This window comes from Tachyglossus aculeatus, chromosome X1 (genome assembly GCF_015852505.1).
Source record: "Tachyglossus aculeatus isolate mTacAcu1 chromosome X1, mTacAcu1.pri, whole genome shotgun sequence".
Lineage (NCBI taxonomy): Eukaryota > Metazoa > Chordata > Mammalia > Monotremata > Tachyglossidae > Tachyglossus > Tachyglossus aculeatus.
In genome coordinates, this window is record NC_052101.1 from 113,458,220 (window position 1) to 113,477,415 (window position 19,196).

The window sequence follows — 19,196 nt, forward strand, 5'->3', positions numbered from 1 at the left end:
TTATTTAGAATTGCAGGTAAAACAGAAGAGTGCCTTAGCCAAATGTTTAACTTTCTGTCAATTAATAGCCACATTAACAATATTTAGTCAGTGTCTACCATGTGCAGACCTCATCTGTAAAATGGGGATTAAGACTGTGAGCCCGTTTTGGGCATGGATTGTCTCTGTTTATTGCCGTATTGTACTTTCCAAGCCCTTAGTACAGTGCTCTGCACACAGTAAGAGCTCAATAAATACAATTGAATGAATGAATGAATGACTGTGAACCCTTATATCTACCCTAGTGCTTAGTACAGTGCCTGGCACATAGTAAGCACTTAACAAATGTCACAATTATTATTATTATTATTATTATTACCATGTGCGAAGCACTGAATTGGGCACTTGGAGGACCTACAGGTGAAGTTGAAGATATAATCCCTGCCCTTGAGGAGTTTACAGTTTAAAAGGCGAACAACAGATATGAATTAACCAATCTACCATAATCAAGAGGGGGAAAATAGAAACACAAATTGCAAAGGGGATAAGTAATAGGAAGTGGATGAATCCATGTGTACTGAGGTTCCAGATGGAGTGGCATGACCAGGAAGGTGGGGGAATCTGAGCCTGCTCTCATTTGAGGCTTGCCGATTTAGCTTGGAGGCTCAGGAATTTGGGATTTGCTACTTCCCTGGCAATTTGCATGGGATCCCGGAAGCACTCTGGAGTCCCAGCTTCTAGGAGATGGGAAATCTAGGTCAAGGTGCTGCATGCTAGTCACCGGTTCCATACCTCTTGGATGTCAAAGCCCAGACAGTGAGCCCCACATGGGACAGGGACTGGATCCAATCCGATTTGCTTGTATACACCCCAGCGCTTAGTAATAATAATAATAATAATAATAATAATAATGGCATTTATTAAGCACTTACTATGTGCAAAGCACTGTTCTAAGTGCTGGGGAGGTTACAAGGTGATGAGGTTGTCCCACGGGGGGCTCACAGTCTTAATCCCCATTTGACAGATGAGGTAACTGAGGCCCAGAGAAGTTAAGTGACTTGCCCAAAGTCACACAGCTGACAATTGGCGGAGCCGGGATTTGAACCCATGACCTCTGACTCCAAAGCCCGTGCTCTTTCCACTGAGCCATGCAGCTTCTCTAGTATAGTGTCTGGCACTTAGTAAGTGCTTAACAAGTACCATAATTATTAATTATTATTATTATTCTCTTCAGTGGGTCTTCCGCGTGGGTTTCTAAATGTTGATTGGACTTTCCAGCTCCTGAAATTCTCCATGGGGGGCCGTATGGACCTGAGGTGGACATGTGGTCAGTGGGAGTCATAACCTACATCCTGTGAGTAATCATTTTAACGTGTGGCAGACCTGTCTGCCTCTTTCCTGGATTAAAGCGGGTGGGGACTGGCGGGGGACGGGACAGGCCGATGACTCATCCGGGTTCCCGCTACCATTTTGGGTCATGTGGATCGGAAGAGCTGCTGTCCTCGCTTTGGGCAACACCTGTGAGGTCCCATGTGGGCTTGTTTTCTCTGGGGTTTTCCCCAGTCAATCAATCCATCAATCAATCAATGTAGTTATTGAGCACTGACTGTGTGCAGAGCACTGGACTAAGCGCTTGGGAGAGCACAATACAATAGAGTTGGTCAACACGATCCCTGGTCCCAAGAAGCTTCCGGGATCATTTCTAAAATAAAGGAAAACATTTAGAAAAAGGAAGCCTCCACCACAGCAGCAGCAAAAACAACTCATTTCGCCTCTCGACAAGTAGGCTGGGAGACCTCGGTACGCAGTATCCAGCTATCAGCGGGCTTGGCTTTCTTAATCCCCGTTTGGACAAAGACTCTCACCTACAGAGCTTTGGCTTTCTGTGTTGAAAGCTTTCTTTCCAGGAGCTGATTTAGTCATTTCTTTTGGCCAACTGTTACCTATGGTTTTTTTAAATATTACTAGCCAACGCCATGCTAATGGGCCCCGCTGGCCCTTTTCAAGCCCGGTTGCTCTGAACGGCTTTATTCCACCTGGCTGAGTTTCACAGCACAAAACAGGAACTGCCAGCTGATAGAAGAGTTGCCGTCATTGGGACTGAAGGGAAGGTTAGGCAGCTCCTGCCTTGTCACAAGCCATCGTGACATTGTGACTTGATTACCGTGTATGGAAAGGAATTACCTTACGTCCCTAGGAATGCTGCTAGCGGAGCACAGGGTGAGTCTCTTGCCTTCAGCGTTGCTGCTTGGAGAGCAAGGGCGAAGTCACTTGTCTTCAGCATTACTGCTAGCCTCCCCCCTCCCCTGGCATGGATGAAGGGAGTGAAACAGGGAGCTGGCTATAAATTCCCACCACCAGTCAGGCAAAATCGGCCCCGGGCAGGGCTGGTGTGCGTTGCAGAGTGGCTCAGAAATACTGTCCCTTCCCAGGCCAAAATGTGGACCTGTCCCCACGAGAAGCAGCGTGGCCTAGTGGATAGAGCACAGGCCTGGGAGTCAGAAGGTCATGGGGTCTAATCCCAGCTCCGCCACTTGTCTCCTGTGTGACCTTGGGCAAGTAACTTCACTTCTCTGAGCCCCAGTTCCATCATCTGGAAAATGGGGATTAAGACTGTGAGCCCTATATGGGACAGGGACCATGTCCAATTATCCGATTACCTTGTTTCTACCCCAGCATTTAGAACGGTGCCTGGCACATAGTAAGCCCTTAACAAATACCATCATTATGACTATTATTATTACCCTTTCAAGCGCCTGGGGTTGGGCACTAGGTGGCAGGGAGCCTCTGCACCCTGAGGAAATGCCTCCCTCGTGCTCCAGTTGGTATTTGCTTGCCTGCTGCCCATTTTCTTTTAGGCCTGGCTTGATTTCTTTTTTGGGGTGCCGGCTGAGCCTGTGGGCTCGGGGGAATTCCCGTGACTGGGTTCCCGGGCAGGAAGCTCCATTCTACTCAACCTTGATGTTTAGGTAGCTGTGAGGGTGTTGCACACCAGCAATTTGGGGGGTTTTGGACACCATCAGTATCTGCTTGCCACAGTCCAGAGTCTCTCGATTTCTTTCTCCGGAGCCTTGGAAAAAAGACGGAGGAATCAGGACTTGAGTTTTTCGTGCCATACTAAATGTTAATAAAACTTTTGAAGATGGATGCAATTGAGCATGCCACAACCGTGTCAGTGGTCCTCAGGTCCCTTGAGGTTTTTATTCTTTCCCGTGGGACAGGGACCGCGTCCGAGCCGATCATCTTGTCTCTTCCCCGGTGCTTAGTACGGTGCTGGGCACATGGTAAGCACTCATGAGAGACCAAAGTCATTATTATCATGATGATTATTGTGATTAGAATTAGGGGATACCCTGCCAAGCACCTCATGTGAGCAGAAGCTTCCGAAGGTGCTTCCCAGTGACCCCGCTGTTGTCTAACGCACGCTCGGCTTCGTCGACAGGCTGTGTGGGTTCGAGCCGTTTTTCGACGCCCGAGGAGATCAGTACATGTACAGCAGGATCCTGAACTGTGACTATGAGTTTATTTCGCCCTGGTGGGATGAGGTCTCGCTCAACGCCAAGGATCTGGTAAGCCATTCCGTGCTGCAGAACAGGAATTAGCCAAGCTGAAAGAGAGCTCCGCAGGAGATGGTCTTATGCAAGGAAAAACTGTGAACCCCATAAGCAACATGGTGAGTCTGGCACAATAGGCGATCCAGGTGGGCAAAGGACTTTGAAATATATACAGCCTGGAGTAATCACTCAGAAGCAGTAGGCAGTTGCTTTTGAAAAATTATGTAAAATGCTCCCCTCGGCCCCATTTAAAATATCCTGGAGAAGAAATGAGAGGAAAGAAAGTTTTATGACCATACCATTGAGGTGATTTCTCAACTCCTGCCCAATAACAAATTACAGGCAGGGACAAAAGATGAAAATTGAGCCATTTTGATCTCTGCAACCTCTTAGCTCCCCTGTTTTAAGCCTTTCAAACCCCAGCCTGAATCGATTGGCTGATACAAAAATGAGTCGCCAGCAGCGGGTGCGTCAAATTTGCTTCTGAGCAAGGAGCAGACCTTTGCACTTATTGGATGCCCCTTGCCTTAAAACCCGCATCCAGTCATAGGCATCAAAGCTCCAACATGCATCCTTCCCAGTGGCAATTCATCTGCAAGCATCATCCCAACGGATTCTTTCCAAAGCCCAACCCCAGCCAAGGAACGGCATGAATGTGAACAAGAGGAGAGATCGACACAATTACAACGAGAAATCTAGTTGTCCTTTGTACCCAAAGAAGACGCCACTGACAGTAAAGTTCACCTATGGCCATAGGTGAGACCAGCGAGGAACCCCCTACCCCAACCACCCTGGGCCCACACACAAAGAGCGTTCTTTGTTGTGTCGGTCCTTGGCAGCGCCCAGTGCCGCCTTTGCTTTTGTCTCTGTCTCACTAGCCTCTCACAGCTTCGTCTCAGAAAGAGCCTCTCCTTTCTGGATTGCAGCAGGCCAGGCTGGTCCGCCTGCTTCAGGGGTCTCCCGGTTTTCAGCCGAACTGTAGCATCGTCTGAGGCTTTGCATGACTGCGTCGGTGGCCCAGTTTCAGCTAGCCATAGAGCAGCTGCTGGGGTCCCCTAGCGTCATCCATCCTCTTCCTGTGGCCCACCCAGGGTGGCCGTGCTGACGTGAGCAGAGCTTCAGTGCTAGTGGACCGCCTTTGTTCCAGGACTCCGCTGCTTGTGATCCTGTTGTGCCACTTGACGTTGAGTTTGGTCCGTGAGTGCTTAAGGAGTCAGATTTGGTGTCAGGAGGGGCAGGTGCCCGCAGTTCACCAACCGTGGAGAATGCTGGATAACACTACAGTTCTGTAGCTCTTCGATTTGGACTGAAGCCTAATGCCTTCCGGCCGCCACCCTCTAGCATCCTATTCAGAATCATGCTTGTGTCTCCTCCTGGGTCCCACGTAATAAAGTTTTGCCCATATCTCAACTTATTCCTGGTCACAGGTTCAGAAACTGATCGTCCTGGACCCACGAAAGAGGCTCACCGTGCATCAGGCCCTAGAGCACCCCTGGGTTACGGGCAAAGCGGCTAAATTTGCCCACATGGACAGCACCCAGAAGAAATTACAGGAGTTCAATGCCCGACGGAAGTTGAAAGTAAGGCTGGAACACTGTGCATGGCGTAGTGGATAGTGCACGGGCCTGGGAATCAGAAGGTCATGCATTGATTCATTCATTCAATCATATTTATTGAGTGCTTACTGTCTGCAGTACACTGTACTAAGCTCTTGGGAGAGTACAATACAACAATACAACAAAACATGATTTGTTTTGTTGTCTGTCTCCCCCTTCTAGACTGTGAGCCCATTGTTAGTTAGGGACCATCTCTATATGTTGCCGACTTGTACTTCTCATGCGCTTAGTACAGTGCTCTGCACACAGTAAGTGCTCAATAAATACGATTGAATGAATGAATGAACAATAAACAGACACATTCTCTGGGTTTTAATCCCGGATCTGCTACTTGTCTGCTGTGTGACCTTGGGCAAGTCACTTTACTCTCTGTGCCTCAGTTCCCTCACCTGTAAAATGGGGATTGGGACTGTGAGCCCCATGTGGGACAGGGAATGTGCCCAACCCAATTTTCTTGTATCCACCCCAGTACTAGTACAGTGCCTGGCACATAGTAAGTGCTTAACAAATACCACGATTATGATTATTATTATTACTGTCTTTTGCACTGACAATTTCCACATGTAGTGTTCTGTGGGCTCCCTACTTGTTCTTATTATATGATTGTTGTCAGCCACTAAAGACAGTAGAAACAGTATAATATCTAGGTGGGGCTGGACCTGTTTCACTGGATCCTAGAATGAGGGACTTTATCACCTTAGTGGCTGACTTATAGTTGTCATCATCCCGCTTTATATTTTACGAAGCCTTCTCTAAACCAGTCCTGTGTAAAGAGAAATGCATCCTTCCTCACGTTGTGGGGTAAGCGTATGGAATTTGTTCCCAAAGGCAGTTGTGCCGGCCCAAACTATTAGCAGGTTCAGCGGGGTTTGGGTAAATTGATGGGTAGGTGGTCCTCAGTGGGTTACTGGAGGGAAAATGAGATGGTCCATCCCTAATCATGAGGATGGATGTCCAGGAGGGTCACTGCACATGGTTCCTGGTGCCACTGGGGGAAACAGAATCCTGAACTGGTCTGACCCAGGATAGCATTTCTCAGGATTTAATGAGAGAAACAGAGAGAAACAGAGCCACAGAGAGAGAAGGTAGGCTTGTGGAGGGAAAGTTAGGGATATTAGACATTCTACCCTTTATTTATAAGGATGGATGTCCAGGAGGGTAACCTTCATGTGTGGTTCTCTAGACTGTAAGCTTGTTGTGGGCAGATAACGTGTCTGTTATATTGTTGTATTGTACTCTACCAAGCGCTTAGCACAGTGCTCTGCACACAGTAAGCGCTCAGTAAATACAATTGACTGACTGGTTCCTCCAAGCATCCTGGTACTGCCGTTGGCTAAAATAATAATTGTGGTATTTGTTAAGCGCTTACGACGCACCAAGAACTGTATTAAGCAGTAGGGTAGATGCAAGATCATGTGGTTGGACCCATTCCCTGTCCCACATGGGGTTCCCCATCTAAGAGGAGGGAGAACAGGCATTGAATCTCCATTTTACAGGTCTGGAAATTTAGCCTCAGAGAAGTGAAGTGACTTGCTCAAGGTCATACAGGCAAGTGGTGGAGCTGGGATTAGAACCCAGGTCCTCTGACTCCCAGACCCATGTTCTTTCATTCATTCATTTATTCAATTGTATTTATTGAGCGCTTACTGTGTGCAGAGCACTGTACTAAGCGCTTGGGAAGTACAAGTCGGCAACATATAGAGACGGTCCCTACCCAACAACAGGCTCACAGTCTAGAAGAGGAAGACAGACAACAAAACAAAACATGTAGACAGGTGTCAAAATCGTCAGAACAAATAGAATTAAAGCTATACGCACATCAATAACAATATAAATAGAACAGTAAATATGTACAAGTAAAATAAATAGAGTAATAAATCTGTACAAATATATATACAAGTGCTGTGGGGAGGGGAAGGAGGTAGTGCGGGGGGGATGGAGAGGAGGAGAGGAAAAAGGGGGCTCAGTCTGGGAAGGCCTCCTGGAGGAGGTGAGCTCTCAGTAGGGTTTTGAAGGGAGGAAGAGAGCTAGCTTGGCGGATGTGTGGAGGGAGGGCATTCTAGGCCAGGGGGGCCTGGGCCAGGGGTCGACGGCGGGACAGGCGAGAATGAGGTACAGTGAGGAGGTTAGCAGCAGAGGAGCGGAGGGTGCAGGCTGGGCTGTAGAAGAAGAGAAGGGAGGTGAGGTAGGAGGGTGCGAGGTGATGGAGAGCCTTGAAGCCGAGAGTGAGGAGTTTTTGCTTGATTCGTAGGTTGACAGGCAACCACTGGAGATTTTTGAGGACGGGAGTAACATCCCTAGAGCATTTCTGCACAAAGATGATCTGGGCATCAGAGTGAAGTATAGACTGAAGTGGGGAGAGACAGGAGGATGGGAGATCAGAGAGGAGGCTGAGGCAGTAATCCAGTCGGGATAGGATGAGAAATTGAACCTGCAAGGTAGCAGTTTGGACGGAGAGGAAAGGGCAGATCTTGGCGATGTTGTGGAGGTGAGACCGGCAGGTTTTGGTGACGGATTGGATGTGTGGGATGAATGAGAGAGCGGAGTCGAGGATGACACCAAGGTTGCGGGCTTGTGAGATGGGAAGGATGGTAGTGCCGTCTACAGCGACGGGAAAGTCAGGGAGAGGGCAAGGTTTGGGGGAGAAGATAAGGAGTTGAGTCTTGGACATATTGAGTTTTAGATGGCGGGCAGATATCCAGATGGAGATGTCCTGAAGGCAGGAGGAGACACGAGCCTGGAGGGAGGAAGGGAGAGCAGGGGCATTAAGCATTTCCATTAAGCAGTGCTGCTTCCTGGAGTCTTGGAGACAGTCTTGGGTGTGGCTCATGGTCTGGTGTTCTAAACGTTTTGCTAGCCCACAGAATATGCTTACCAGCATCCTGCAGCTAGTGAAATCAGTCAGTCAGTGGTATTTATTGAACACTTACTGTGTGCCGAGCACTGTAATAAGCACCTGGGAGAGTAGAGAAGTGGTGCGGCCTAATGAAAAGAACCTAGGTTCTGAGAGTCAGAGGACCTGGGTTCTAATCTGAGCTCCACCACTTGCCCACTGTTTGAGCCTTGGGCAAAATCACTTCACTTCTCTGGGCCCAAGTTTCTTCATCTGTAAGTAGGGAATTCAATACCCAAGATGGTATTCAAGATGGGGAGCCCCATGTGGGACAGGGACTGTGTCCAACCAGATTATCTTGTATCTACCCCAGTGCTTAATACAGTGTTTGGCACATAGTAAGCACTTTACAACTATTATTGTCATTATTATTATTATTGTTCTTCTTATTATTATTATTTTGAGGAACCCAGTTGGCATCTCAGAAATGACGTCCATGGAACTAAAAAGAGCTAGGGACAGCTGTAAGCCATCTGCCTCATTCCGTTCATTCAGTTGTATTTACTGAGCACTTACTGTGTGCAGAGCATTGTACTAAGAGCTTGGGAAGTACAAGTCGGCAACATATAGAGACGGTCCTGACCCAACAACGAGCTCACAGTCTAGAAGGGGGAGACTGACAACAAAACAAAACATGTAGACAGGCGTCAAAACCATCAGAATAAATAGAGTTATAGCTATATGCACATCATTAATAAAATAGAGTAGTAAGTATGTACAAGTACAATAGAGTAATAAATCTGTACAAATATATACAAGTGCTGTGGGGAGGGGAAGGAGGTAGGGTTGGGGGGGCGTTGGGCGGGAGGAGGAGAGGAAAAAGGGGGCTCAGTCTGGGAAGGCCTCCTGGAGGAGGTGAGCTCTCAGTAGGGCTTTGAAGGAAGAAAGAGAGGTAGTTTGGCGGATGTGTGGAGGGAGGGCATTCCTGGCCAGGGGAAGGACGTGGGCTGGGGGTTGATGGTGGGACAGGCGAGAACGAGGCCCAGTGAGGAGGTTAGCGGCAGAGGAGCGGAGGGTACGGGCTGAGCTGGAGAAGGAGAGAAGGAAGATGAGGTAGGAGGGGGCGAGGTGATGGAAAGCCTTGAAGCCGAGAGTGAGGAGTTTTTGCTTGTTTGTTAAGCATCTCAAGCCTTAACGAATACCATTATTATTACGATTCAGTAGAGTTGGTAGGCACGATCCCTCAAGGAAATCAGTATTCTTTACCAGCGGCCCAGCAAGCACCTACTTATTACATTAATGCAGCAAAGATGCGAGTTGGTTATGAGCAACTCCTAGGCAGGCACTAGGAATTTCTGACCACTCAGTGACCAACGGCAGCTGGGCTGGGGGGCCCGGGCAGGGGGACCTTGAAGGAGAAGCAGCCGGGGAAGAGACCCAGACTCGCTGTACCTCCCACAAGCTCCCCTGGGCAGTCTCTCTCTGACCACCCCAAGCCACTGCCACTTCTCCCCTCTTCAGTTGCCGCTGCCCTTCCATAATTTGAAGGAGACCCCACTATCAGGCTTTTTGCGAGGGGCCAAGTGGCTTCTTTTTAACAAGATTTTATCCTCAGAAGAAAACCTTTTCCCCAGTTTATCCCATTGATTTTTTTTTTCCCCCTCCTGGCTCCAAGGATGTTGTGAAGGCCTGTGAGAAAACGTCAGTTAGGAGCCTTAAGTGTGTCAGAAAAAAATGACTCATTAGCATTGTGGCCTCACAGAAAGAGCACAGGCCTGGGAGCCAGAGTACCTGGGTTCTATTTCCCAGATTCACCACTTGCCTACATTGTGACCTTTACTTCACTTTTCTGTGCCTCAGTTTCCTCATCTGTAAAACTGGGATTAAATCCTATTCCCTCAGACTGTGAGCCCCATTTGGGACAGGGACCGTACCAAACCTGATGATCTTGTATCTACCTGAGCGCTTAGTTTAGTGTTTAGCACATAGCAAGGACTTATCAAGTCCTTGGAAGCAGGCTGGCTTAGTGGCAATAGCATGGGTTTGGGAGTCAGAGGTCAAGGGTCCGCCCGGCTATCCCGGCTCCGCCACTTGTCAGCTGTGTGACTTTGGGCAAGTCACTTAACTCCTCTGTGCCTCAGTTAGCTCATCTGGAAAATGGGGATTAAGACTGTGAGCCCCACATGGAACAACCTGATTACCTTGTATCTACCCCAGTGCTTAGAACAGTGTTTGGCACATAGTAAGCACTTAACAAATACCATCGTTATTATCAAGTACCATAATTACTATTTTGAGGAGACACGGTCAGCATCTCAGAAGTGATGTCTGTCGAACTGAGAAGGCCCCAGGACAGCTGTAAGCCACATGCCTTATTTTCCCTCCACCCTCTTCTTCTTTCAACAGGCCGCAATGAAAGCCGTCGTGGCCTCCAGCCGGCTGGGAAACCATGGGCATCACGACGGCTCCAGGAACAGCCGGGGACACGTCGGTACCAAAGAAACCTGCAGTCCTGCGGGCGGCCAGATCTCTGGCCCGCCAGAGGGAGCGGGGAACAAGAGCAGTTTGGCCAAGTCTGAGGGCCTCGAAGCCTCCCTGAAAGAGGGTTCTGCTGCTTCCCAAGTTGTTTCCAATGGAGCCGGCTGTGAAAGTTAGCACTGTAAATAGAGGTGGGGGTGGGCATGTGTTCCCCGGGGGCAGGGGTGGGCTGGAGAAGGCCAGGGGAGCTGCTTCCTCTTAGAACCTTAGCGGTATCTCTTTCACGCTTGAGCCAAGGGACTTATAGAATGGTAGATAAAGGAGAGAAAACGGCAGAGGGAGGAGGAACGTGGAAAGGTGAGCACCTGAGAGCGTTAGAACCACACTTCTGGGTTTGGGAAGATTTCTTGATGGATCAGACTTGCCTGGGGAAGCTGGCAGTGACATTTTCGGGTGATGGGTTTGTACTGTAAAGAAAATAAAGCGATAGAATCCTAGGGCTGCCCTCCTCCCCCTTTTGCTCCCCGACCCTCCATCAATGGTATTTACTGAGTGCTTACTATGTGCAGAGCACTGTACTAAGCGCCCCGCCACACCGTCCAATAATAATTGTATTTATCAAGTGCTTCCAATGCATCAAGCGGTGTTCTAAGTGCAGGGGAAGTTGCAAAATAATCAGGCCAGACACAGTCCCCTCTAAGGGTGGGTCTATAAGACATTCAGGAAGATATTCATCACCAGAGGTGCCACACCTTTCATTTTGAGCCTGGGGGCCAAAAGTGGTTGAGCTGGGGGGGACCAAATGGGGTAGGGATGGGGAGAAAGGTAGGTTTCAGAGGAGCAGCGAGGCCTAATGGATAGAGCATGTGCCTGGGAGTCAGAAGGTCATGAGTTCTAATCCCAGCTCTGTCACTTGTCTGCTGTGTGACCTTGGGCAGGTCACTTCATTTCTCTGGGCCTCAGTTACCTCATCTGTAAAATGGGATTGAGACTGTGAGCTCCACATGGGACGGGGACTGTGTCCAACCTGATTTGCTTATATCCACCCTGGCGCTTTGTACAGTTCCTGGCACATAGCTGATGCTTAACAAATACCAAAATTATTATTATTATTATTTAAAAAGTACAAAGACCGGATCTGGGAGCTTTTCATCCCTGCCCACAACCTCTTAGCTCTTTTCAGCCCCACCTGGAGATTCTCAGATCTGGTCAGAGGCCTGGGCCCAGGGAGGCTGGAAACCCACGGGAAGCAGTGACCCATATCGCCCCCATGGAATTGGCCCTTATGTTCAAAGACTCAATAGCTCTAATCCAAAGCCCATTATTGCCCCTCCCCTTTCTTCCATGGAGATGGAGAAAAAACTTCCTCTCCCTGAAATTTCTCATGTGCTTGAAGATAACGATCAAGCTTCCCCTTAGCATCCTCAATGATACCAATAAGTTCAGTTGAGTCTGTGACTGTTTCCCTTTTAATCTTCATTTCTCTGGACTGGATGGCCCCAGCTCTTTTAATTTTACTCCCTAAATCTTCTTTTTAAATCCTTTTGCTTCTTTTCCTCCTCTTCTGGGACCGACTTGGTTATCCTTCCTTCTGATAAGGTAGCATTCACAACTGGACTCAGTGTTTGTATCCCAGCCTGATGAATGGTCAAGACCAAGGAGAGGGTTCCTGAAAGCTCCATTCCTGTTTTTATGTCCTGTGGCCTCCGCCATTTTGTGGGGGGAGGGGCATCTTGTTTGGTTTTTAATGACAGTGCCCTGCACACAGTAAACACTCAATAAATACCATTGATTGACTGAATCACAGCACCCCTATTTCCTACTCGTTTGTAGTTTGTAACTCACAGGGCTGGTCAATCCGATCCTCCCCATCTTGCGCTGGCAGCACATTATGTTACCCTGAACGTATCTCTCTTTCTGGCTTTCGTTTCTTCCTGTTCATTCCTAATCGTTTTGTTCAACCGGTCAAAGTTATCTCGCATTCTAATCGCCCCTTCCAGAATGAATCTTGGTGTCAAAATCACTTCCTTCCAGGTGGGGCAAGAGACAGCAACCGTAGTTAAAGGCTTCCTTTCTACCTCTCCGCCTCTGACCAGAAAATTGCCTCCGTCCTTAAGAGATAGAAAGGATACGCAAGTTCAGCATAGTGCATCCTTCTACCAAAGCAGCCTCTAGACCCCAGGCACACAACCTAACATTTGATCTCAGCCAAAGGGCTATTCATCACGTGCTCTTCAAGACTGGTTTTGTGGCCTGACATGGTTTTTAACACAAGTCACCCTGATGGACATATTTGGGGGAAGAGGTTATGTGCGTATTATGTGTCTAATTCTTTAAAAATGCCAAGCCAGACGCCGGGTAATGTTTTAGGTAGAGCCAAAGACTCTGTCAAATCTGACCTCAGTCATTTTATCTCCTCCAAAGGGGAAAAAAAAATGTGTTTTAAGTCATTGACTCCCTGTGGATTGTAGCTGTTAGCTTTAGTCTCCTTTGAAGTCCCGTTGATTTTAGCCTGGTCGGTGCTTTCAGTACACTACAGTTTCAGCCGCTTCAAGAAGCTCCAATTTCCCAGTAATAGCGTGATCCTTCGGAATAACAAAGAACGCTGAAACATCTTCACCGCTGGTGGTCTCAGGCTTCGCGTCGGTTTGCAAAATTACAATATGCTGTATGATTTTAATGGTGAAAAATATTTTTAAATACCTCAGCGGTTCATCCTCTAAAGATTTCGGCCACAGTAACAGAAGAGCTCGAGACCAGTTTTTAATAACACCATAATCCCTTCCCCAAATTAGCATTAAATGGACAAAGGATCTGAACAAGGTTTTGAAAGGGACTTCTGGGCTTGGGGGTGGAGTGTGGGGTGGGAGCGTGTTGTCATGGTACTGGAAAGCCAAAAGGGGTATGTGTAAATAGAATCATGAGGGTGGGAGGGACCTTGCTGGTCATCAACTATATTCCCCTGCCTTCAGTCATGCCTCCTCTTTAACCCCACCCCCACCTCTTCACCCCCTCCCCCCGACCCCAGCCCACTGCCCAGACAGGTGAAGCTCTCTCCTACCTGAATAGCAGGATAAAACTGCACTGCGGGGACATGTCTGCTTCAAAGATGAGACAGCCCTGGCAGCTGGACACATTACAAAACACTGCTGGTCTGTCATGGCTGGATTGAAATGCCTACAAAACACGTATTACAGCAAATGACAGACACACAGTATGGGACGAGTACTGATTTCCACTGAGTTCTGATTTGGTTTTAAAGATTCGAACCATCTTCTTGTGATAGGATACACAAAAATGAAAACTAAAAATTACTGAACCAACACAGAAAATGAATTAATCTATTTATGGGAATTAATGGCTTTGGAAGGACAGTGCCTCTCTCTGTATATACATTGCTGATGAAATCTCTCTCAGGAGGGTGTCATCCTTTGAGAAAAATATTTGTCAGATTTTTGGTAAATTCCCATTTCTCTCTCTCTCCCTCTCTCTCCCCACCCCTGCAGACTGACATCATGTGGTGCTACTGGAGCTGATTACCTGACTCTAGAATTTTAGTTCCACTGAGAAAAAGAATATTTGCTCATAAATTTACAACTATACTTTTCCTGAAAGAGAAAGTACCTCAGCCCAGACGATTATAAATTCAGCCTTCAGTACTAAGCTAGGCTTTTAAGATGCATCTCCTGCTCACATATGGATGTATCTAGCCACATTTAGATAAGCAGTGTTTTGTTTCCATATCATCTCTTGGCTAACTTCACAACCGTTCAGCTATTGCTGTGTTCTTGAATACTTTTTCTTCAAGAACCTTGGATATCTGTGGGCATTTTTCTGAACCTTATAAGAGTCCACTTTTTCCGTGAAAGAAATTCTAGGTATCGTGGGTCATCCCCTCTTTCCTATGCTGCGAGTCTTTTTGCTAAGAGTATGAAACATTAATGTATCCAGGTTCCCTGATGGTAAGTGAAAAGCCTCCATACCCTGCTGTATAGCATAAACAATCCCATAAATTATTGTTGAGATGACATTTTAGAATGGCACTTCAAAAACAATACTTGGAGCTTTACTTACTTCAGCTTACATTGTCCAGTCACATTATTACAGGCATGCCTGTAAAAATGATTGATTCAAGCCTGAAAACCATGTCATTGCAAGAGAATGAAGTAGGTAAATAGGGCCAATTTGGCTGTGCGTGTGTTCAGAGGATTGTATAAAAGGGCTTATAATTGACCTATTTCAGTTTTGGCTTAGCTTAAGTGTTAGTTGTGCCGATGGAAATCTGCCCAAGTGGATGGAGGTGAGGTTACAGACTTTTAGAGAAGCAGCATGGCCTAGTGGATAGAACAGGGGCCTAGGAGTCAGAAGGACCTGGGTTCTAATCCTGGCTCTGCCTCTTGTCTGCTGTGTGACTTTGAGCAAGTCACTTCACTCTCTATGCCTCAGTTCCCTCATCTGTAAAAAGGGGATTAAGACTGTGAGCCCCCTGTGGGATATGGACTGTGTCCAACCTGATTACCTTGTATCTATCCCAGCATTTAGAATTGTGCCCTGCACATAGTAAGAGCTTAACAATACCTTAAAAAAAAGTTGTAAAGAGAAATCAAAAAGAGTGAGAAGACCGTTTTTGTGCAACATCTTGTTTTGTAAAGATGGCAAATTCCAATTCAGTCTCTCTCTAATTCTGTGAAGATAGTATGTAACAGGGTGTGCGCCCAAAACAGTTTAGGAGATAAAAACCCAAATTCCTTATCTAAACCCAAAATGTCTTATGTCAAACCAAAATAGAGACTCAGTAACATGTAGAGAGGTGGGGGGCTGGGCGGGAGGGTGGGGAAGAACACAAATTGAACAAAAAATTGGGAGGACATCAGTTTGTAGAAAAGAGTGTGGGCCAAAGAAAAGGCCCTTGTCCGGGGATAATGGGAGAGAATGTGATACTGGGCCTTGAAAGAAAGACTTGTAATTCACCTTTTTCCAAGAAAGGCCAGAGAAGAGGGAGAAAAGCAAAACCTTTCAATTACAGTGGACCTTCTATTCTGAAATAGCTAATAGCCAAGTGAAAGACTTCAAAAAATCAAAAGGAAACAGAAGGAAAACATGGTGGGGTTCAACCCATTACTTTTTGTGTAGGTAAACTGGCTGATTGCAGTTGGAGTCTGGCTGGTCTAATGGATGTGGCTCTTGGGAGTGGAAGAGAATGACTGTCCCCTAACAATGGAGGGATTTTGAGGGAAGACAAGCAAAAAATGGGAGTATTCCTAGCTGGCGTGTCTTGTCAAATAAGTTATTCTAAACACTTATGCTCTTTAAAGATAGTGGACGTCTAGTCCCTGACTCGTAGTAATATGATGTCACATTGTGTTTTTGAAACGTGTTTGAATAATGATTGATGAATGCTACTGTTGCTGTTAACATTTTCAATGGTGTGGGTATTTATAAAAACAGAAATTTCATTAAATATGGATCATTATCATGATGCTTCTATTGCTTGATGTTCAGCTGTCAGACTGATCTTCTTTTGGGTCAGATGCCCAAGGTCGTCTCTCCCTTTGACTAGTTTTGCCAATTCCCCAGTGGACTGGCTACAGCAGCCTAGTCACTGGGGCTGGGAGGACTCAGCCAGAAGCATTCAGCTAGCCCTTGGAACCATCATCATCATCATCATCAATCGTATTTATTGAGTGCTTACTGTGTGCAGAGCACTGTACTAAGCACTTGGGAAGTACAAGTTGGTAACATATAGAAACAGTCCCTACCCAGCAGTGGGCTCACAGTCTAAAACCAAAGGCTCATTGACTCGTACATAAGGCAGGGTGGGCAATTTAAGGTGTGCAGCTACTGTACCAGTGAGTAGGACCACTCTTTAATAATAACAATGGTGTTTGGTAAGCGCTTAACATGTGCCAGGCACTGTACTAAGTGCTGGGGTGGATACAAGCAAATCAAGTTGAGTCCCGTGGGACTCACAATCTCAATCTGCATTTTTACAGATGAGGTAACAGTCCCAGAGAAGTGAAGCGACTTGCCCAAGGTCACACAGCAGACAAGCGTAGCCGTGATTAGAACCCATGACCTTTTGACTCCCAGGCCCATGTTTTGGGTAGGGACTGTCTCTATTTGTTGCCATCTTGTACTTCCCAAGTGCTTAGTACAGTGCTCTGCACACAGTAAGTGCTCAATAAATGCGATTGATTGATTGATTGATTATCCACTACACCATGATGCTTCTCCTTAAAGACCTCCCCGCCCTCACTGAACCCAGAAGTTGATGGATTCTCTTAGGGGTGGCCCTGCATGGATGGGAACTTAGGAAGGGATTTCAGGCTAAGTGAGCCACTTTGGGCAAGTCACTCAACTTCTCTGTGCCTCAGTTACCTCATCTGTCAAATGGGGATTAAGACTGTGAGCCCCACGTGGGACAACCTGATTACCTTGTGTCTACCCCAGTGCTTAGAACAGTGCTTGGCACATAGTAAGCACTTAAATACCATTATAATAATTATTATTATATAGCTCCCAGATAGCCAGCCTTGCAGGGTGGAAGGTGGGGAGGAGGAGGAGGGGTAACTTTGCACTATTATCCCTTCAGCAGCTGAAACAAATACTATGAATGCCTCATCTTCACCTACAAGTTGGCAGGGCCAGCATCACGCAAATGTTCTTTTTACTATTCTTCTTCATGGAAAAATTCATGCTGAAAGCCACTGAACCTACAGTGTGCAGCTGAGCAGTGAGACCAATGCCAGGAGATTAGTAACTTTCCGGCTCACTGTTAACCCAATGCTTCCTTTGTCCTTTTTGTTGTTAGCAAAAGAAGGAAAAACAGACTAAGGGAATTAGGGAGGCTTAATGGAAAGAGCACAGAACTGGAGGTCAGGAGATGTGGGTTCTAGTCCCGACTCTGCGACTTTGAGCAAGGCGCTTCACTTCTCTGGGCCTCAGTTCCCTCATCTGTAAAATGGGGACAAAATACCAGTTTTTTTCTCCATGAGACTGGAAGTCTGGTCTGACCTGATTATCTTGTATCTACCCTGGTGCTTAGCACAGGGTTTGGGACCATAGTAAGGGTTTAATAAATACCATCATTATTTGAGTTCAAATGTTTCTAGTATTCCTTAAAAGGATTTCAAAATAATAATGATGGCATTTGTTAAGTGCTTACTATGTGCAAAGCAATGTTCTAAGCACTGGGGGGATACAAGATGATCAGGTTGTCCCACGTGGGGCTCATAGTCTTAATCCCCATTTCACAGATGAGGTAACTGAGGCTCCGAGAAGTTAAGTGACTTGCCCAAGGTCACACAGCAGACATATGGTGGATCCAGGATTAGACCCATGACCTCTGACTCCCAAGCTCGTGCTCTTTCCACTGAGCCACACTGCTTCTCATAGACACATGAATGGAGAGGTAGTCTATAATGGCAAATGTATGTCAAATGAAACATTTATTTCAACAAGTCGCAAATTATTTTAATGAACATATGTTTGGATGCCCCTAAGAGTCCACATGTTTGCCATTTGCAACTGATGGTTTCAGTGAGCAATTCCTCTGTTTCCCAAATGGGAATGTTTGTTTCATCAGTTATATTGAAGAAAACATTAACTTTTGAGTAGTTTTGACTAATATATTTTCCTACTCATTTTTGTCACTCAATACCTCCACCTGAAACATTTCCTATTGGCCTGGAACTAGTACAGAACTTAAGGGATTGGCTGGTTGAGATGCTAATTAATGTAGCCCTACAGGTAATTTCAAAATTAATTACCCCCTATCCCTCTGGTAAATCAGAGACAGTTGTCAGAAGTTGCAATTCACAGGTGTACAAGAGAGTTGAGAAACTAAGCTTCAGTCACTATTGTGACTGAGAAGCAGCATGGCCTAGTGGATACAGCATGGGCCTAGGAGTCTGAAGGACCTGGGTTCTAATTCCAGCTCTGCCACTTGTCTGGTGTGTGACCTTGGGCAAGTCATTTCACTTGCCTGTGCCTCAATTACCTCATGTGGATCAGGGACCATATCCAACCTGATTTGCTTGTATCCACACCAGCACTTAGTACAGTGCCTGGCACAAAGTAAGCGCTTTAACAAATACCACAATTATTATTATTATTCTTGTAGGAAATTCCCACTGCAGCACACTTGCTGACAGAATAAACTGGACCTAGCGCTTGATTAGTTGAGAATAAATATTGGGAACTGTTAGTGACAACACGAATCCATCCCAGGAAGATCAATAAAAAAAAAAAAGGTTTGATTAAATTGGGCATTTGGGTTGAGGGGGCTGGCCTTATGTGATGGATTAGGCTCCGACCAGCGACTGAAGGAAAGAATGACAACCAGAGAGAAAGGAAATATCAATCAGTTCAAAGGGTTGGGATAAACTTATGGACAATAAATCAATGATGGGCTATTAGAGGGAAAAGTAAGGATTGATTAGAAGGATTTAGACAGATTCCTGGACAACAGGAACATAATGGATTATTAGAGGAAGAGCTAAGGATACTAGAAGGCCTATCCTTAACCATGAGGACTGACATCCACGAAGGTAACCACCACAAGAATTCCACAAACAATTTGGTGTCGCTGTTGAGAATAAAAAGGGAATCAATCAATCAATGGGATTTATTGAGCTTACTGTGTGCAGACCAATCAGCGCTTGAGAGAGCACAATACAACAGAGTTGGCAGATATGTTCATGTCCAGAAGGAGTTTACAGTGGGGTAGACAGACAT

General features: G+C 46.5%; 1 protein-coding gene across 1 annotated transcript in view; it reads left to right on the forward strand.

Moving 5' to 3' along the window:
- Positions 1-11,040, forward strand: part of LOC119919524 (calcium/calmodulin-dependent protein kinase type IV-like) — a 67,026-nt gene extending 55,986 nt beyond the window's left edge. Inside the window, exons 8-11 of the mRNA XM_038740001.1 lie at positions 1,258-1,333; positions 3,422-3,548; positions 4,961-5,113; positions 10,389-11,040. Of these exons, the coding sequence (XP_038595929.1) occupies positions 1,258-1,333; positions 3,422-3,548; positions 4,961-5,113; positions 10,389-10,637 (605 nt within the window). The 3' untranslated portion in view covers positions 10,638-11,040. The remainder of the gene's footprint in view (positions 1-1,257; positions 1,334-3,421; positions 3,549-4,960; positions 5,114-10,388) is intronic.
- The last annotated feature ends 8,156 nt before the right edge of the window (positions 11,041-19,196 follow it).